Below are 21,908 nucleotides of genomic sequence, written 5' to 3'. Positions count from 1 at the left end.
TACGATGACTAGGATAATAAAAATCACAAATGAGAATAGATCTCTGAGCAGATAAAACACTAATAATGATTTTGGAATACAGAAAGTAAAAGGTAGCATGTTGCCAAACCTGTTAGGCAGATAGTGATTTAATAGGTATTTTTGCCTGTGTCTTTTTAAAATTTTTATTATGAAGCTAGGTTCAATTCTCAGGGTGTGTTTCCAGAAATGACTATAAAGTAAAAAGAGAAGGTATCAGTAAAACTTATTTTAAAAAATGATATAAGGAGCACAGAATTTTAAAGCTAGATATTTAGGCTTAAAAATCTGGATCCCAGAGCTAGCTGCTAATAGTGAGAGGTTGGAGAGGTCCACATTCACCACAGTGAGAGCATCATGCAATCCCAGACTGTCAGGGTTGGCAGGGACTTCCCAAGACATCCAGTCCCAAAAACACTTGAGGAAGAGTCTATTCCACCACATGCCTGTCAAGTGACCAAAGATCTTTGCTTCAAAACCACCAGCAGGGGGGAACCCACTCCATCACATGGCTATCAATTTCATGTTCAAATAATTCTAATTGTTAGGAAATTCTTCTAAATACAAAGTCAAAATATGCTTATTGCTTCTAGTTCTGCCCTGAGGCCTGGCAGAATAAATCTAGTTTCTCTTCCTCAGGGACTATCAAGTCCCTAGATATATGTTCTTAGTTCCTATAATCCAGCCTCACATGGCATGATTTCAAGTCTTTAACCACTGTAGGTATCTGGATGCTCTCCAGTTTTTCAATATTCTTTCTCAATAGGTGGAATTTAGAACTGTTCATGATACTCCAGATGTGGTCTAATTTGAGAATGTAGCCTAATAATAAATGAACTTTTTAATCAATTTTTTATGATCAATTATCAGATTGATAATGAAAAACCCCAAGAGCTTTTTTAAAAGAATTGCCATCTTTTTTTTTTCCCCCTTAAGATTTGCTGGCTTGCGGTACGGTACCTCACCCACCTTAGTATTTGTGAAGCTGATTTTCGGAACCCAAATCACAACCTTACATTTATCTATATTACATTTATCTCTCTAGCTCAGGCTCAATGTTCTAGTCTATTAAGATATATTTAAATCCTGATATCTAGCATGCTATCTATTCTTTTATTCAAATCACTGATAAAAATGTTAAACAATACAAATCCCTAGGACACAGTAGAGTCTCTTTTTTAACAATTGAAGATTATTTAATTGGCTCTAGTCTTCCAAATAGTTCAAACCCATCTAATTCTACCTTCTTCTAGCACATCTCTTTTTTTGTTCACAAGAATTTAAAAATCGTTCTGGATACCTTTCCTTTTTATATCAATTTAATTTCCGAATCTTTTTTCCTACACTTTGACATGCTTTGTACCAAAAAAATAATGAAAGAAAAAAAAAAAAAAGGCTGCTCAACAAAACTAATTAGTTGCAGTTTGGTGATATATGCAATATTCCAAACCTATTTTCCCAATTGTCCCCAATTTCTGCAAGAAAGGCGGATGCATTTTTTCAGTTCTTTTTTGGGACCCAGCTTGATCATTATAACTACAAACTATTTAGGGTGGCTTTTTTCTTTTTTTCTTGTTTTGCTGTTTTCCTTGGTTTTAGTCATTTCTGGTTCTGCTTACTTCACTCTTTACCAGCTGGCAGTCTTTCCATGCTTTTTTGAATTCTTCACAGTCATCATTTCTTACAGCAAATTAATATTCCATTATATTCAGAAACAACGAGGAGCCTGAGTATTGCTGTGACTTCGGCCAAAGCAAATTTTACAGAGATGGGACAAGAGCAGGCTTGGCTCTAGGGGAGGGAGTTGCAACCTTGATCCTCTCTGTGCCATCCTCTACACTTTGCCCCATCTCTATCTAGAGAGTGTACCCTCTTTTCTGCCAGCCTAGACCCCTCTATGCTTTTTTTTTATCCCCCCCCCCCAAATTGGGTCAATTGATCTTTTTCAGATCTCTTTATGGCCTGAGGACTGAGTTTATAGTATTTGTGTGCTTTAAATCATTTCTTTACTTCATTTTTTTTTCCCCCTGAAGCAATTGAGGTTAAGTGACTTGCCCAGGGTCAGAGAGCTAGGGAGTGTTAAGTGTCTGAGACCACATTTGAACTCAGCTCCTCTTGACTTCAGGGCTGGTGCTCTAACCCCTGCACTACCCAACTGCCCTGCTTCAAGTATCTTTCCCTCCCATTTAGGTAAACTTCTAGGACTAGAATCATGCCCTGGAGGGGCAAGGTTATCCCTTGTTCCCTCCCATTTCTCTGAATATGTGCTATTAGATACAGAGTACAATTAAATGTTTTTGATGAATGTTACTCATAAGTTTTTAACATTAAAAAACAAATTATCACGGAAACATTCGAGATCCTCTGAGTTGTGAGAGCAGAGAACAGCAATTCTGTAGGTCCCAAAGAATATGGGAATCACCGTGGTAAAGTCCACCCCAACAAGACGCACTCTACACTGTGCCGATAACAATGATCAATCGGTATCCCAAATTGGACTCCCAGACAGAGCAAGACAAACAGTCGCTGTGCTGTCACATCATAGCAATTCTGTCTATCACAGACTCTGAGGGGACAACACTCCGGTCAATTTTATGGGTGGGGAATCCTGCCCATTAACAACCCTATGTGCACCTAGGAACGCACACTTTATGGCTTGAGGGCCTCTTGGATTTATTTTGGGCTGTGGGCACCTCCTGCTCACTTTACTGCTACCCTTCACAATTCTTAAATAAATGTTTTAGAAGAGCCAAAGTCCTATGAAAAGCTCCTGGATGCAAAATCCTAAGCTCAACAGTGCTGGTAAGATACTGCCAACGTAAGTAGTCACGGACCAAAAAGGTGACACCTGGAATAAAAGGAATCATTAGAATTTAGGACCCACTCACTGCCATATTAAGTAGGTTTTCAGATGGATTTGTTGCATATGGGGGAAGCAATAGTTTTTTGGGGATAGGATTTATGGTACTGTTCTGTTTCATCCTTACTGTTGAATATGCATTAACTACCTTACATTTCTGTAGAGGCCTCATAAAGAAAGTTTCAGCACCTCCTCCAAGGTTCCAGTTCCACACAGCCTCTCTCTCACTCCTGATCTCCAGCCTCCCTTAGCCGATACTTCTGGGGTTAGTCTGTGGGTTCTTAGCGGGTCCCTTCTTCACAGGTGGACAGCAAGCTCTCAGGGACAAAGGCTGGACGAGGCTCTGGATACTCCCATGCACAAGGACATGGAGCCAGGCTCCATATGGGGCATGAGCTTGCATTTGTGCAGCCTCACGGAACCGAGTTCCTTGAGGTGGCAGGAGCTTTTCATTTCTTCCTATAAGAAGGATCTTGTATCGCTGACTTCCTTTATTGCCCACATCACACTCACTTCTGAACATATCCCTGCCCTCTCTTCTACACAGCCAGCTTTCCCTTGGAGCACAGACTAAACACAAGAAAAACAAGTAAGCCAAATGGCCCACAGGAAAGAGCTCCCTGAGATTTACCGCAGGGTCACCCTGGGAAAGGCACTCCACTTCTTGGCTCTCAGTTCCCTCATCTTTTAGGCGGGGGGAGTCCGGGTGCTTTGAGGATCCCACTTTTTACCAGTACTTGGGGTCAGTGGGCTCTGAGCCCTGGAGGCCTGGAGCATGGATCTGGGAGGTAGCAAGCGCGCCTGCACTCCACCTGGGCCACGTGGCTGCTCCCACCAGGCAGAGGAGACTGGGCGCCCCAAGTCTCTGCCTTCTGTGAGAGGGAAGGCCTGCTCCCCATTCACCCCGCCACCCCACTTCCTGTTGCAACGTAGGGCTGCTGAACCTTGCTACTGGCCTTGTGGACATTTCTACCTGCTCTGGAGCAGAATTTTCTTTTCTTTGCTGTCTCTTCTTATGGTGAGCTCTTGAGGCTATCTCACTTTTTCCATTTGATACCTAGTGCTTTTCACAAAGTAAATCACTAAATAATTTTTCATTCATTTATTCTCCTAACTACCCCTTCTTTTTTTCTCAGAATTATTCACATTTCTGAATTATAAAGCAAAATCACCAATCATGGTAGACAAATTTAGTTGGGTTCTTTATGCTCCTTAGTATTCCTTGGGCTGTGTTTGCATTTATTTATTTATTTTTATTTTAGAGGCAATTGGATTAAATGACTTACTCAGGGTCACATCACTAGTAAGTGTCTGAGGCTGGATGTGAATTCAGGTCCTTCTTACTCCAGGGCCAGTCCTCTATTCACTGTGCCATCTAGCTGCTTCTTGCATTAATTTTTAAAATCCCATTCCTAACAGCCACTATTCTGAATCTTTTTCCTTTTTCCTCTCCTGCATACTTATAAAAGATGACTTTATTTTCTTTCCTGAAAAGATGGAGGCTATCCAATGTGAGCTCTTTCATGTCTCCTCCGAGATTGCTTCTTTTATTTCTTCCCTCTCATACTAAATGACTAACTTCTCTTTAAAGGCTCTTAATTCTGTTTTTTCTAAGACTGATTTTCCTTCTTTCCATCCTTTCAATGGAGAGACTTTGAGTCCTATAAGGAAATGGAAAGGACCAGAAGAGTGACATGGGACTGAATCATGTTCTTGGACTCCCCTGCCCCCAAGTATTCCCTTAGAGGGTGCTTTCATTTGACCCTGTGCAGTGTCTATCTTCTCTCCATCTTTTTCTTATACAAAGGAGTAAATGAAAATGCATTTATTAAGCACTTAAGGTCCTGGCACTGTGCTAAGCATTGTAGATATTAAAACAAAAGAGAATTCCTGTCCTAGAGAAGGCAACCCCAGGAAAGAACGTTTGGTCTGAGAAGTCACAAGGAAGGTGAGCCTTGGGGCTCAGGCCTTTTCCAGAGCAATAGTGTTGACCTGATTGGTGCTCCAAGCAAGAAGCAGGGTAGGGCAGCATGCTAGAAAGATGGCCCAAGTGAATGAACCGTGATCAAGGGCACCCAGGATAGCAGAAGCACAACACGGGGCTTCCAAGCTAAGCTTCTTGGCTCCAGAATGGCTTGGTTTCTGGAGATCCAGCTGGGAGGGTACAGCAGGAGCAGCTTGGCTGAAGACGTTGAAGCTAAAGGAGAATATTCTTTGTTGTGAAACCTGAAAAGTCATCCATACTTGATGCAGCTACTTTCTTTCTCCCTGGCCCCTTGGAACTGGGCTCTGGCCCCAGCCTCAAAGGTCCCCTATCACTTCCTAAACACCACTTCCATAGGCCTCTCCTAAATCCTCATTCTGGATCTTCTGGGGGAGTTTGGCTTTTTTGCCCATCGCATCCCATGGAAGGCTCTTGTGTCCTTTGGCTTTGGAAGCTCTCCTCCTATGGGGGATGCCTTCAATGCGACTTTCTTTAGCTCATGATAACATTAGTATTCCAAAACACATTTCTATCCAAATGACATTAATGTAACTTTTTATCTAAAGCAAGGAGAGGCTACAATTATAATATATAAAACTTTTATCAAGGTGCTTCTTTAACATCTCACTTCTTTCTTAAGGTACATGTGAGAAAACATAAAATAAGCAGCAATTTGAACATCAACTCATTAATTAGAATGGCTCTTTCCCCTTTTTCTGAATGGGGTCAATGCAGTATTCTTTATTTGGGAGCCAGAGCAAGTCCAATAAAAGGTAAGCTCCTTGAGGGCAATTTTGCCTTTGAATCCCAGCACTTAGCACAGAGTAGGAGCCTAATCAATATTTGAAGAAATTGTGGAAAGGGAGAAAGGGACCTGACATAATCCTGTAATAAGATGCCAACTTTTAGAGGTAACTATTGAATATCTTGTCACTGATTAGATCCTAATCTTTTCAGAAAGAACTTCCTTTAACAGCCTATCCCTCTTTCTAGAGCTCATGCAAACATTTCAAAGAGTAGCTTCTTTTTATCTAATTACAAGTTTCTGGAGATAACAAACACAAAGACTCTGAAATCTCTAGCACCCACTGAATATTGGAACAGAATCTGAAAGGCCAAGTCAGACAGATTCCCCAGCCTTGGATGGTACAGAAGTTCAGGACGTGCCTCTAAAGAAAGGCAAAGATGAATGAGAGCAGATTTCCATGAACTCAGTTTGGGATTTTCATCTGACAGTGCTACTGAATACTGATGAGAAGTGGTCGATACCTAGTGCTCCCAGAGAACTTTAAAGCTTTAAAGGGCAGATGATTTTATATCTCATGACATTCGCCCTTACAGGACAAGTACTGGACAGATTTTAGTACTGGACTAGTCACTGTCTAGCTACATAACCCTGAGCAAGTCCTTTAATCAATCTGAGAATTAAGTTCACTTATCAGTGAAAGGAAAGACTTGGTATCAGAGAATGTCTAAAATCCTATGACTTACGTCTTCAGGTAAGAATTTCTGTGCTGTCCAGTGTGCAGCCTCTTCTGCAGACAGGAGGGTGCCCAGGGCAGCCAGGTTTTCTTCCCCTCCAGGCTGCCTTTTGGGATTTTCCTCCCAACCTCCAGTGCCAGGAACCTTTCTTCTAGAGAACACTGTCCAAACTTTCTGAGCTCAAGAGCTATTTTTATTCTAACAGTGTCAGCACACAGACCACACTGACTAACTGATTTTCTATACACTACCTGTATTCCAAAAAGAAAAAAGAATATCTCACACTGTTTGTAGAGGGCACGAAGGGACTATTTCAGGTAATTAGGAACAGCATAGTTCCTAATATAAAAACATTTTGGAATGTTTTCTTACTAAAGATAAGAGATACATATAGAGTTCTCTCAAATACTTAGATTAAATGTAAGCATTCATTTGAAAACTATACACATAAGATTTTATAGGTAAAAGACACTGAAATAAGGATTAAACCTTAAGTAAACTCCTGTGAAACACATCACAAAATTCTAATATAATTAAAATAAATACCTTTCTTTAACTATTAAGCTTTTACAACAGGAGAAAGTTAGCTGTAGTAGTTAGAAAGTAGCAGTGACTACTAATGACAATTTGTTAGATTTATAGAGAAATGTATTGTTTCTGAAATAAAGCATTAACACAAAAGAATTAGATATTCTAAATAGGTTGTTTTCTTTTTTTTTTAATCCATAAGTACAAAGAGAAACCACTTTTTCTGACTCCAGAGGTAGTCTGTGGTCTACTGATATAGCCTGTGGGTAGAATGTCAACTCTAATCTTGGATACCATTCCTGTAATCGAGGTAACACACTTGAGTTTTGTTAAGATCTAACAGGAAGCAAAGACAGCATACAAACTAGCAGCGTGGAACTCAAGAGTTTTATAAATCAATGAATTCCATTCAGCTTGAATTAAGATAGAAAAAAGGGTTCTGGGAACCAGAGGCTAATAATTAAACAACTCTATTTGTAAATGGATGTAGAGAACAAAACTTTATCTCATTTAATTATTTTTTAGTTCATAAGCCCTCTTCAATTTAGTAAGGAATATAGAAGGCTTAAGGAAAGTCATTCTGTTTTGCCTGCATGACTTTTTCTTTTCATCTTTTTTGGTGGCCATTAATTACATGTACAATATTTTATACTAACTGGAAGGTACCAGAAAAACTACCAGCATATGAAAATTTAAGAAACTTTTAGAAATGCTTTTTTTCAAATTTAATTCCTAAAATTACAAGTAATAAAAGATTTCTGATAAAATAAATGCAACATTTACTGGCATAATTTTTAAATTGCCCTCCCTTGTAAGGTCAAAGGAAGGGTGTGTGAATGATTTCCCAGTTTGCAAAAGAGTACATAAGGGGCATAGGTGGAGCAGTGGATAGAGCACCAGCCTTGAATTCAGGAGGACCCTAGTTCAAATCTGGTCTCAGACACTTAACACTGTGTGACCCTGGGCAAGTCACTTAACCCCAGCCTCAGGGGGGAAAAAAAAAAAAACCACACACAAGCCCAGAGAGCGACTTGCCCATAATTCAAGGACTAGTTGCAGGCAATGCAGGGATCATAACTTGGATCCAGGGCTAGACAAATTTCTGGTAGGGACATCATAATTAACAACTGATTTCCCCAACTCTATAAGAACAAAGAAAAGAACAAGCCTTACTTTACACAATTATCTAGAAGAAACTACAACATTAAATACTGATCAAAATGAAAATGAACCTTTGGAGACATAACATGGTAGCTGCTGTCCTCAAACATTATGACTTTAAAGTACATAAAATTAAATTTTGTAAGGAAAAAAATCAATAATTCTTTAGAGCATGCTCTTTACTTATCTTGTGTGTGTATATTTTTTATATTTAATACTTCATAAAACACATGTTCAAGTTCTTTAAAAAGCTGAGAATAACACATTACCTTAAAAGGTTTTGTTTTGCTGCATTTAGAACATTGTGATTATTTTAAAAAACTTATGGCTACCTAGTCATATTGTGACAATCTGAGAAAGAAGAATTCTGTTTATAATAATATTGTATTCTCTTCCAGTGCCATTTCCCTAATTCTTACTTGAATTGTCATACAGGGCCTCTATTAGTATTTCTCCCTTCAGGGTTCTAGGGATTTAAAGAGTCACTGGAGTTTCTAATACTGGCATTCATGAGCCCCCATATGCTATGCTACCCAATGATTATCAGCTAGAGTAACTTTTAGAAAGGATATTTACTAAGTAGTTATAACAAGGACAGTTGTTATAGCAATATCTTGTACATGCAAGATCCCTGGGGAGAGTAGGTTTTTAACTGAGAAAGCATCTGGGGCCAAAAGTACTCTCAGCTCCTACTTATTAGAAGTCCTTTTCTCCCTTCTTGGAGTCCTCAAAGTCTCCCTTAGAGTTTGTCCTCTTCTTCTAGCTTTTTGCCTTTCTTTAGTCTTTTCTGCTCTAGTCACACTGACAAAAGCGCTTGTGAATATTGCTATAACTGTTACAGATGTGGAACTCTGCATCTTCTGACCTTTTAAACTTCATAAGGATATCACCTGGTCAGTGAGGAAGAGAGGGAGAGAGGGAGAGGAGAGGAGAAGAAGAGGGAAAGAGGGCGAAGGGCAAGGAGAGAGAAAGAGAATAATGTTTTGATCTTTACAGCATAGAAATTTTCCATTCCTACTGCTAACTGGATTTCCCCTTATGACATAGAAAAATGATCAAGAACTCCAGATACAAAGATCTAACAATGTATACAATCTTCTGCCCTAGCAGGCTTCCTTCTCTCTGTGATGAGGACATTTTTTTTTTCCATTTCTCTTACATCTTTTTTTTTTTTTTTTTACTATGAATATAAATAATATTTTAAAATATATAGAGTCTAGTTGGTTGTATAGCCTAAAAATTAATTAAAACTGATTTATCTATGTCCCCCTGGAGGAGAGAGAGAAAGTATTCTTAATTGCTAGGAAAGTTTTCCAATTGAAAGGAAGTAACGTGAAAAGACTTTCTTGGAGCATTCATGAAATAATTTCAGACTTGGTTGGGGGGGGGGGGGGCTTAAGGTGAAGTATGAAGAAACATGAATTAGTGGGAAAAATACATTGAAATTTATATTTTTTCCCAATAAAGGCTCTTTTCAGTTTATTTCTTCTTGAAGTCATCCTTCACATTGCTGACTGTGAAATCTCTGGACCACACCATTCCTCCATCAAGCACTCTATACATTCTACAAAAATGAATTATTCTCCGTCCTTCATTCTTACTCTATTTTTTCCCCATGCCATCCCCATCCTCTATGCCCAAAATGGACTTTACCCATTCTGGATCCACAGATTGTGAAGGAGTTGGATTCAACCACTGAATCACAGATTTAGAGCTAGAAGGAACCTGGAAGACTACTCTATTCCACATTTCTTTCTTCAAAACAAAACCTGCTGAGGAAAGGGAGCCCCATAGAAATAATACTATTGGCCAAAGGTCCCAAAAGAGTAAATGGCCCAGCTAGTCTCCTGACTCCAACACCTGTGTTCATTATGATGGCTTCTATGTTTCCTTTCAGTTCTAACTCTACAGTCCCATGATCTCATCCACTGAAATCCTCTCTTTTAAGGGCCATTTCAGGTGCTAACTCCCTACAACAGCTACTGGGTTTAGTAGCATAATTCTAAAACTAAGAATACACTGGTGGCTTGGGACACAATGGAATTACTTTCAGCTGTCTGAGGGAACTCCTGTTTAGAATTCCCTCTACATCTCTACTATAGAGTTGTCAGACAAGGGGCCAGGGCCAGTGAGTAAGGGCATGTGGGTTTGCTTCTGGATCTTCCTGCCTCCAAAGCTGCCTTTTCTATCCACTAATACCACATTCTCTTTTAAGGGACTGGTGTACATTAAAAAAATGTGAGTCCATTTATTTTCATTTTAGTACAAAAATATACATATTTTGGAAATTATTTAATTTTTAGTATTGGGATAAGAACTGGACCTGTGATTATTGGTAAAGGAAACTCCCAGTGAAGAAATCCTCTGTTAAAGTAGACTAGCATCTTCGCTACAATTGAAAACAACTGGAGTTTTGGATAGTGGTCTAAGAAGGTCTGTGATGTGCCCAGAGTCACAAAGCCAGGATGTGTCAGTAGCAAGACAGGTTTCCTTGGCTTCTCTCTATCATTAGTCCTCACTGCCTCTCTGAACTCTTGGTCTCTGACAGTATAATAGAGATGGAGATAATGTAATAGAGATAAGTTAGCCTAGTCGTAGAATAATCATCTTCTAAAATCTTTTTTTCAGAAATAGCGCTGGGAAGGTTGATTAATCTAACTTTAATAATCTGATATCTGTGCCGAGCTCCAGCCAAAAATTGTAATGCTGGTTCAATCCCTGTGGGGGTAATCAGACCATCAGAGTAACTTCCAGGGGTCTGGGTATTCCACCTTCATGGACACGTCATCGTGCTCTAGTGAGTCCGGTGGACACAGCACAGTCCTATCTCCAGGAAGATGAAGTTGCAAGTTTGTCTCAACTGTTTCCTTCAGCATTTGGAGAAGTGCAGATAAAGCACAGAGGCCACTAACAGGTCACCCCAAGAAAGAGAACACTTAGAGAGACAAGACATTTCAACACACTTTCAAAGTTGTTTTCTAACCTGAAGTTCAAAAGTTCTTGCCAAGACTAGTGCGAAAAGCAAATATAAAACCAGACAGAACAGAAAAGACTATTATCTTTTTTCCACTGTGAAACAACTTTTCCTCAGAACTCACACATTCCCTTCAAATGATGCATTTTTTCCCCCAACAAGAAACTTGTAACATTTCATTGATACAGGAAGTAATGATTTTAGTCATAAATCCATGGCAATCAATACTTTGGGTTGGAGGATGGTGATACACTGGAGCTTAACTTTTTTAATCTTTTTATTAGTAAAAAATAAATCCCAAACTTACAAACATATTAACATAATGTTCTAAAAAATCAATCAGAATTTATTAAGTGCTTACTTACTATGTACTATGAACTATAAAATAGTTTTTAAAAAATCCCCCAGTAAGTACTTTGGATTTAAGAGCATACTTACTTGCTGTTACAGGATTTGAAATATTTTTGAAAAATTAGAAAAAAATGATAGTTATTATGTTACTGATACAAGGCTCTAGGTTGAGCTAAATACAACAGAAATGATTTCTTGGAAGCAAGATCTTATTCTAAAAGTTATTTTAGGGTTTAAAAAAAAAAAAAGGAGGCCGACTTGTACAGTGTGTATTTCAATTTCCTTTACCAAAATTTTAACTCTATGGGAATGCTCTGTTTGCCAGGAAACAATGAGAATTTCCATATTTTAAGTACATATGGAATCCCTCCAACTCTGAACTTGATTTCTTTACAATGATGACTGAGCTCTAGAGGTTACTACCAAGCGAGAAGGGCTTTGAGGATGGGCCCTGGGATGGACTGCATGTCTGCTGACAGAGGTCCACTTGGCTGGTTTAGAGGCCTCAGGGTGGGCCACAGGGGTGGTCATTTTTTGGATGCTGCAGTACTCAGAAACCATCTCCTAACTAAACAGGCTTTACTCTGCTGGTGGGTGAGGCAGACACTGATGAAATTAGAAATCCTTCCTCTCCTTGGCTCTTCCTCCCACTCCACCTTTCTCTGGTAATCAAGTTGACAGAACCATTGCTTCTGGAAAGGGAGTGTCAACCAACTGCCTTCTTGGTCTCCTCCCCATCTCTGTGCAACCCTAAAGTCCTTAGTCTTTGTATGTGCTTTAGTTCCTCGAGGGGAGAGATGGTCTTGCTTTTGTATTTGTAAGTCCAGTGCTTAGGCTATTTGAAGTATTTGATAAATTATTTTTCATTTATTCATTAAAATATCAAGATAAGGAATAGTTCAAATTTTCATTTAAAATTTTTTTCGCCATATGTAAAATGTATGGGATTGCCTGTCATCAAGGGGAGGGAGTAGAGGGAGGGGGGGATAATTTGGAAAAATGAATACAAGGGATAATATTATTTTAAAAAATTACTCATGCATATATACTGTGGAAAAAAATTCTAAATTAAAAAAAAATTAGGCATTGCCATGTACACACACAAAAAATTTTTGCAATCAACTTAATTAAAGTAATTTAAATAAACAAAGTGCTTACTATATGTAAGGCCCTGTGCTGGAGAGTAAAAAGTAAAAACTACAGAGGGTAGTTCCTATCTTCAATAAATGTGGCACATGGCATCTTCTTTTTCAAGGGCTAGGGTTAACTGCTTCCGGGTTTACTCTTTCTAAAACATTCTCTTCTTCTTTAATACTCTTTCCCCCTACTCCCTTACTCCTTCATAGTGCAGTCTGACCCTAGTTCCTCATTCATGGGGCTGCTTACCTTGCAGGGTTATTTACCCCACTTTTCCCAAGGTCCAGCTCAAATTCTATCTTGTCCTCCAATGGCAAGCTTGTACTGACTTCTCACTATTTTAATTTTCCCATTACTGGAGTTACACAAAATGTAAAAGAAGGGGAAAGACCAAGTCTCAAGTTTTTCCAATATATTCCCACTATTACTGTTTTTTGGATATAGAGGCAGCTTACAAAGCACAGGAGGGGAATTCACAGTGTTCCCATCTAGTTGTAGCCACTAGATAAAAACAGGCCCTTTTATTGCAAGGTGGGGGAGACTGGGTATCCCTCCTTTGCTTGGGCTTATGGTGGCCCTGCCCCTGAGAAGCCTGACGCCACCACTGATTGGCACCTGGGCTGACTGGCCTCCTCACTTCCCACAATACTAAGGGGGAATGCTGTGAACTCCCCAGCTCCTGCTATCCAATACATTTTGGGTTGTCCAGAGGCCTTACAGAAGTGCACCCTAGTGCCTAACTTAGAAACTGGTTCTGAGAAGTACCATACACATGGCTACATTTTTGTTTTGTTTGAGTAAGAGATCCTCAATCTCATGTGCAGTAGCCCACTCATTATATATTCTTCTTTACCTTTTCAGACCCAAAACTCTAGATTTATATACTTAACAAATTTGGCTTTAAAGTATTAAAAAAACAAACATGGTTGCTAATTAGATTAACTCACATATGACTTGACAGTTTTCTACGAAAACCACGTAGCTCTTCAAAGAAGGATCATATTTCAATTATTCTAAAATTCAGAGAATATTAAAAAAAAAAAGTTGTTTCAACTCTCACTGCTACTGAACCAACAGATAATTCTGACTAATTTCCATTCCAGCTTTTCTTTCTGTCTACCTTCTGAGAGATCTATTTGGAAGAAAAAAAATAAAAAGGGTCCCAAAGAAAGCAACAAGAGAGAGGAAAAGCAGCAAAGGGTCCAAGCTCCCTGCAAATTGGTTACAGTGCCCCAAAGGGCTTACACTGATGTATCACTTGTTTCTATTTGGTCCTTTCACATGGACTCTGTCTCATCTGATCCACCCAAGAACCTTGGGAGAGAGCCCGTCTGAGACCCATTAACCCCATATCTCCACAGAAGGAGATGCAGTGACTTAGCCCACATCTCATGGGAGAGCTAGAACATGTCAGCTCTGTTCTCAAAGCCTCGAAAAGCAGGAGGTGGCTCTAGCAGAAATCTCATCATAAACATTTTCTACTAAGACTCCAAATTTAAGAGATTCTACCTCTTCTATCTTTGGAATTTACTCTTTAATTCATCCAAGAAAGTCTAAGAATGTTTACCTTTCCTGTTAAATGGAAGGGCGCAGGTCTCTCAGCCTTTAAATGGAAATGAAGTGGGTTGCAAACTGATGTGAAAGCTTTTGTTCCTAAGAGTTCAACCTCACTTTTGGGTCAAATGAGCTTTATTTAGCATCTGTAATTTCAAAACCTGTAATAGTAAGCTGATATTACTTTATTTTCTTTATTGCAATTTTAAAAATTAACAAAATGGTTACTCCATATAAAGTGTATGATACAACCAAATAAGTATTAGATAAAGACAAAAAATGATACTACCAATATCCTGCTAACCAAAAAATTAACAAAGCATTACATGGTAGAAGCAAAAACCTCAAATGCTTAATTTCAATGAAAAGAAAATCCAAACAGCCACCGTTAACAGTGAACATACTTGAAAATTTCCTGAGAATTTCACAGATTCAAGGTGGTGTCAGTTTAAAAGTGTTCACATACTTAGAAATCTGTTAACTGATATTAAGCAAGTATCCTTTTTTGCAATCTCAGTAAAACCAGCATAAGGGGAGAGAGGTGATGGGGGTAGAAGGACTTCCCTCTGCCCCCAACGGTAAACACCTACCACACATCTATTCTACAAGCATAAAGAACAATAGAGACATTGCAATGACTTGTGAATTTGCACATAAGAAAATAGATTATTTTCTAAATATAACAAAAACTACTTAATATGAAAATTATAACTTTAAGTGGTGTAAATTTCTTCCTGAAAGATTAAGAGATTGGAGAAAACAAATTCTCAACTTGGGGATTAAATAGATTCATTGAAAAAAAAAAAACCCTCATTAGAGGAACAAAAATTAAACATCAAAGTCATCATTAAAAATGTTAGGTTTATAATAAAAAAACCACATCAGGTCTTTTGCCTCAAAGTCATGAGATCAGTAAGAATGAACATGGCCTTAAAGCATGGAGGTCGTGAAGAGAAGGAGCAGAAGCCTAGGGGCTGTCACCCCCAGCCCCTCACTCACCTCATGATGCAGCTCCGCTATCTGCTCTTCCAGCTCTCGCACATACTGGGCGGAGTCAGACTTATTCAGCTGGCCTTGAACCTTTCCTTCTTCTTTCTGTTTGGCGAAAACAAGCAAAGCAAACTCTTACAATGGGTTTTCCCAGTTTCCAAGGGAAGCGCAGAGGCCTCATTTCAGAGAGCAGAGAGGCTGTCACTTGAGTGCCTCCCCCCCCAGCCTGAAATCCCAGTCTGCCCAACTATCACACAGAAGCCATGCTTGCTGTTTCCAAACAACTTTTAGTTCAGAAGTTTTCATGCCTTTTTGCACATAAGTCGAGTAGTAACTGAATTAGTCAAAGAATTAAATTCTTCTTTTCCCCTGACAAATTTCTAAGTAATCGAGCACATTGGGCAACTTAAGAGAAAGCCTACATGGCTGTCGGGAAGACCCGAGTCTGATGTGTGCTGGTTCCGTGACCCCTCCAGCTTCACGAGCCCCTTTCAGATCCCAGGCTGCAGAGCAAGCACCAGTCTGCCTCAGGAGGAGTCCCTCACTTGGAAGCCCAATAGTCTGCCCCATGCCCTTTCTCAAGGGGATAAGAGATCCTCTACAGGGAACCCCGATAACCAATCCGTGAGTTTGTGGGAAGCCTTCTGATGTGTCTCTGGGAAGCCTGTTTATGCCCAGAAGGAAAAAGAATACTCTAAATTGCTTGAGGAAGGATGCGTTGGTTCTGCTGGCATTCCATAGAGGTGCCCCGGAGGAGGCTGAGAAGAGACTAGCCTAGAACTAAACCAGACCCATGTATGCCCAGGATGGGTCATTTTCACATCCTCCCTGGCTAACCATCATGAGAATTTTCTGAGTGACACTAACAGGACAGGGATGAATGTTGAGCTAGAAGGCACCTTGGAAGTCATCAGATTCCACATTGTTGTCAACACCACAAGTTCCTTCTCTCTAATGAGCACTGCTGGTCAGACCAACAGCTGAAAGTAAGGTGGGCAAAGCCTGATGGAGCCTCACAAGCCACCACTGCTATCAGAGGTTATTTCCTACAGTCAGGGAAAAGGAGCACCATCTCTGAGGTTTGCACAACACTTCACATGTATTAACTCATCTGAGATTCCCCAGAACTTTGTGAATCAGGTTCTAGTGGTGTTATCTTTATTTTAGAGACAAGGAATAGTTAGGTGCCTTGTCAACTCTCACACAATTGGTGAGCACAGGAAGCAGGAATTCCAACCCAGTTCTCCCTTTCTGCTGTTGGAGTCCTCCCTCTATTCATTCCATCATGCTGTCTCTCAAAAAAACACATTGTTCAAATGAAGCATCAGCTTTTCTTTGCAATAGATGAAGGATAAGTAAAATCTTAAATGGTATCATGATTATTACTACATACAATTAATAATGCGCACATCCAATTGAAAAGATGTTGGCTTGTATTGGTAAAAGAAGTTCTTGGTTGGAAGCTCCCTACACTGTAGAAGTACAGGACCAGTTAAAACAAATAAACAAGCTAGAACGTCATACTTCCATCTGGGCCCTTTGAGTACCAACTACTTTGGTGCACACAGTGCCTCCTACTGAGGGGAAAGGTTTAGAGAAACCCATCACTACATTCATTAGGCCAGCTTTGGGTTCAACCTGGTTGAGGAGTCTAGAATTTAATATTCAAATACAATTTTAAAAAATACCTCCTATTAAGAGCTTTCTGAACATGATAGGAAAACTAATAAAAGCAGAAGCCAAGATTTCTTAGCATAAACAAAGTGATTTGAATAAAGCAAAAATGGCAAGAATATAGTGGCCATCTAGAAAGTTCCCTATCATAGGTGGTCTTCAAGGGGGGGTTTAAATGACAATACTGATGCTCTACCAAGGGGTTAGTCTCAATGATCTCTGATGTTGCTGCTAACTCCAAGAAGCCAAGTCTTCCAGCTCTTAAATAAGCTGTGGAACTGGACAGGCCTTGGAGACTATGAATCCAGAGGCGGTCTTCTGAATGAACATAACAGTATGTTAGTTGAGGAGCGGAGGAGAAGAATTAGAGTTAGCCAAGGAGTAGTAAGCCTAGGGGTTCAGCAGACTGAGCTACCATCAGAAATGTCCCACTCTGCCCAAAAAAGGCTGGAAGTCAAGAAAATAGATTTCAATCCCAGTTCTAATGTTTGATCAAGTCAAGAGACTCTAATTCACAGAATTGTTCTGCTCATCAAATGAGAACATTTATGTAGAGCACCTGGCAGAGTTTAAGGGTTACATAAATATCACAATGGCACAATGGCAGTTGCTGAACATGGAGAACACCAATGAATAATATCACAAAAATGAAACAGATTTACACATTCTCTCTCTCTTCCCTCCCTCCCTTTCCCTCTGTCTGTCTGTCTCTCTCTCCCCCTGTCTGTCTCTTTCTTGCTTCCCTTCCTCCCTCCTCCCCGTTTCTCTGTCTGTCTGTCTCTCTCTTGTTAAGGGACAGATCAATTCTCCAAGAGCCTCCACAGCTGTGAATCATAACATCTGAAGGGCAGCCTTTGCTGACACAGGTGTTGCTGACTGGGAACGAGATAAATTGGAGGCAGAGGGAAGAGGAGGGAGGTCAAACAACACAACGGCCTCTCAGTCAGAGAGGCCAGAGAACAGCAACTGCCTCTCAGTCTCCTTGTATCATCCTCTCTCAAGAGGAGATCCATTCTGCAGGTCTGGGTTGGATCTCCAGCAGCCACTGTCATGTGGCTCCCATGTATTCTAACAGCTCCAGAGTATTCCAACACTTTCTCTCTGTCCCTATCTCTCTCTCCTCTCCCTCCTTCCCTCCCTTTCGCTCTCTCTCTCTTACACACACACACACACACACACACACACACACACACACACACACAGGAAATGACTCATTATTGATGTGTCAATCATTCCTCAATTAACTCCCTATGTACAGCTGCACTAAAAACTTGTTAGCTTAAAGAGCAAAATTAATACAAAGAATAAAATTGAGAAAAAGACATGACACACACTTAATTAAACTATTTAAATATTGTAATATCCAAATATGGGAAATGGGAGATAAATGAAAGAAAGATTGCTCATACGGGTTATGTTTCATATAAAAGTTTATCTAATGCAATAAAGGGCAATAGCATAAGCAAATTAAGGGAGCATGGAAAAATTTACCAATCAGATCTGTAATTAGGGGAAGTTTATGACCAAACAAGACAGAGGATCATAAGAAGTAAAATGGATATTCTGATTAGATGAAATTAAAGTTTTTGCACAAACGAAATCAATGCAGGCAAAATTAAAAGGGAAGCGAGAAAATGAAGGAAAATTTATATATAAGTTTCTCTGATAAGGTGTCACTTCTTAACTATACAGAAAATTGAGTCATATTTATAGAATAAGAGCCATTCTCCAGTTGATGAAATAGGTGAAAGATAAAAAGAGCAGTTTTCAAAAGAATAAATTAAAAAACTATCTCTAGTCATATGAAAAAATTCTCTAATCAAGAATTATTAGAGAAATATAACTTTAAAAAACTCTGAGGTATCCACCTCACATCCATTTGAATGGTGAAGATGACAGAAAAAGACAAATGCTAGAGAGGATATGGAAAAATAGGTAGGCTAATTGTAGTTGTGAACTGGTCCAAACATTCGGGAGAACAATTGGGAACTATGCTCAAAGGGCTATAAAACTGTGCATACCTTTCGACCCAACAATACCACTATCTATAGCCCAAAGAGATCAAAGGAAAAAGGACTTATTAGTACAAAAATATTTAAAACAGTTCTTTTTGTGGTGGCAAAGAATTGTAAACTGAAGGAAATCAATTAAAGAATGATTGAACAAGCTGTAGCCTTTGATTATGATGAAAAGAAATTTTGAGCAAGATAGTTTCAGGAAAAACCTGAGAAGATTTATGTGAACTGACACAAAATGAGAAGAACTCAGAGAACAATTTACACAGTAACAGCAATATAGTAATGATAACCAACTTTGAAAAGCTTAAGTATTCTGACCAACACAAGGGTGCACAATAATTCCAAAGGACTCAGGATGATAAGTGCTATCGACTTCCAGATAAAGAACTGATGGAGTCTGAGTGCAGATTGAAGTATATGGAGTATATTTTTCTCTTTATTTTTCTTGCTTCTTTTTTCACAACCTAACATGTACATGCTTTTTATGATTTCTAATGTTTAACATATATCTTATTTCTTGCCTTCTCAATTGGGGAAGGGATAGAAGGTAGTAATTTTACACTTAAAAAAAAAAAAGAGTATCTAGTGTTGGTCAACTAGTCAACTAACACCTATAAAGTACATACTATGGAACGGAGTCTGTATTAAGTACTAGGGATACAAAGAAAGGCAAAAAATAGTTTTTGTCTTCAAGAAGAAACAATATGAAAACAACAATATACAACAAGATGTGCACAAACTGGAGATGCTTACAGAGGGAAGGCACTAAAATTAAAGGGCATTGGGAGAGCCTTGTAGAAGGCAGGCCTCTGGCTGGGCCCCAGGTAAGCCAGAAGATAAAAAATGAGGAGGAAGAGTATTCAGGCTGAAAATGCACAGAACTAAGAGATGGCCAGAACAGTAAGGAGGACGCTGCATACCAGAGTATCTAGAGGAGACTGAAGCAGAAGACTGGAAAGGTAGGAAGAGGCTAGATAATGAAGATGAAAGGCCAAACAAACATTTTAGATTTGATCCTGAAAACGAGAGGAAGCCACTGTAGTTTCCTGAGGGGGGGGCCACAGGGTCGGTGTTTTGTTTTGTTTTCTTTTTTAAAGGAAGATCTGTCTGACAGCTGAACGAATGAAGGATAAACTGGGTAGAGGTCGAAGCAGGGAGCCCAAACCCACAGACCACCACAACAGCCCTTGTCTGAGGTCAGTGAGGAGGCCCGAGCCAGAGAATAGAGAAAGAGGCTGGCCTAAGGGAAGACATAAAGGTAAGTCAACAGTATGTCGCTGCAGATGGGGTAGAGGAGTGAGAGCAAGAAGGAAAAGGCTGACAGCAGGTGGCACGTCGGGGCCTGGGACAAAGTTGGTTCACTTGACAGGAATGCAAAGTTCAGAACGGGGTTTGGGGGGATGGGCCCCGTTTTAGATATGCTGAGTTTAGGAATCTATAGGATATCCAGTTCCAGATATATAGCAGGCAGGTTGGAAAAGTAGACCTGACAATCATCAGCATAAAGATGACAACTGAATCCACGGGAGTTGAGATCACTAACTGAAACAGTACAGGGAGAGAAGAACAAAGGACTAGGATAGAGCTTTAGGTGGTAGCCATGCTTAGTGGGCACAATCTGGATGAAGACAGAGCAAAGGAGATTAAGAAAGGAGGTTCAGAGAGGAACCAGAAGAGTAGCATTATCATGGAGACCCAGAGAAAAGAGTAACCGGAGGGTATTAAAGGTTCTAGAGATGCCAGTGAGGGCTGGGGTATGAGGTGTCAAGTTAGGGAGGAAGAGGAAGCAAGTGAGCCTACCTTGCCATCCATCCCTTCTCTGCAATGGTTTAGAAGATGTAGTAGTCAGGGGGCAGCTAGGTGGCGCAGTGGAGAGAGCACCAGCCCTGAAGTCAGGAGGACCCAAGTTCAAATCTGGTCTCAGACACTTAACACGTCCTAGCTGTGTGACCCCTGGGCAAGTCACTTAACCCCAGCCTCAGGGGAAAAAAAAAAAAAAGATGTACTCGTCTGAATTCTGATGGGAAAAGCCAAGAAAAAGTCACAGTGAATCATTTTTCTAGGCCAGAGCAGCACAAGACATTGGGTCTGGATAAAGATAGGAGAAGAGTCCAGTGCCCAGGAACCAGGACAGGAATAAATCTCAGGCTCTTCTGATCTAGTTACAGGTGCCACGTGGCAGTTGTCCCCATTATCCAGTTCTAGGCCACAAATTCCAGGTGGAAAGGAACAGTTGTAAGGGTAGCTCAAGAAGGGGACTAAATAAGGAACATGATCTGAAAATACAGTCTTGACACTTTGATGCCAGGGTCACAGCAAGGACTTAGGTCCAGCCTTTAGCCCAGCATCTAGGCCTGGACAGGGGTTCCAGATCAAATGAGAGTTGACAGTTCGGTTGCTCCCAACCTGCAGGCCTCTGACAGGGCTGATGACTGAATTCAGGAGTAGTCTCCTAAAGCAGGGGCCCTCAAACTACGGCCCACGGGCCAAATGCGGCCTCTGAGGACGGTGCGGCCCGCCAGGTTATAGTAAATGGGCTGAGGGGCGGAGACAGAGCGGGAGCTTTTGTTTTTAGTGTAGTCCGGCCCTCCAACAGTCTGAGGGACAGTGAGCTGGCCCCTATTTAAAAAGTGTGAGGACCGCTGCTTAAAGTCTCAAGCCAACAGACCCAGACCTGGGTCAAGAATTGGTAAGCTCAGAGCGGGAGGCAGTCCTCTCTCACTTGGAGAACCCCGAACCCGTGCAGGTTGGGCTGAGCTATGATAAAAGGACTAAGGCTCAAGGCAGACGTTTCTCTCTCCTGCCCCCGTAAGCAATGTGCAGAGCCGAACACTAACATTAAGAAGGAGGCGTATCTGACCATAAAGAGCTGCTGTGGTGAGTGGGAAGCTCAAGACAGACATAAGAAAGAAAATGACTTGAATATATATCTACTAAGTCTCCCTCCTTGCTTCTTAGTTTTCCCGGCCTTTTTCAAGGCTTGGCTTAAATCCTACTTTGTGCAGGAGGTCTTCCTCAAGCCACCACCTTCTCCCCCCCTATCTAGGGCCTATGATATGCCTCCAATTTGCTGTTTGGATAGTTTGTATGCACACAGCTGTTTGCGCAGCACCTGGCACACAGTAGGTGCTGTATACACGCTTGCTGATATGTCTACAAGACGGCCACTGAAGTTTA

General features: G+C 40.3%; 1 protein-coding gene across 10 annotated transcripts in view; it reads right to left on the bottom strand.

The window, feature by feature from the left end:
* Positions 1-21,908, bottom strand: part of EVI5 (ecotropic viral integration site 5) — a 214,584-nt gene that overhangs the window by 18,634 nt on the left and 174,042 nt on the right. For 9 of the 10 annotated variants that reach the window (XM_074266231.1, XM_074266227.1, XM_074266230.1 and 6 more), the window contains one exon: positions 15,049-15,144. In XM_074266231.1, the coding sequence (XP_074122332.1) occupies positions 15,049-15,144 (96 nt within the window). Of the gene's footprint in view, positions 1-14,062; positions 14,211-15,048; positions 15,145-21,908 lie in introns of all 10 variants that reach the window. The other variant, XR_012481898.1, reaches the window with a different exon arrangement.

The sequence above is a fragment of the Sminthopsis crassicaudata genome, chromosome 4 (assembly GCF_048593235.1).
Source record: "Sminthopsis crassicaudata isolate SCR6 chromosome 4, ASM4859323v1, whole genome shotgun sequence".
Lineage (NCBI taxonomy): Eukaryota > Metazoa > Chordata > Mammalia > Dasyuromorphia > Dasyuridae > Sminthopsis > Sminthopsis crassicaudata.
The sequence above is the reverse complement of the archived record's forward strand: the minus strand, read 5'-3'. Positions and strand labels throughout refer to the sequence as shown.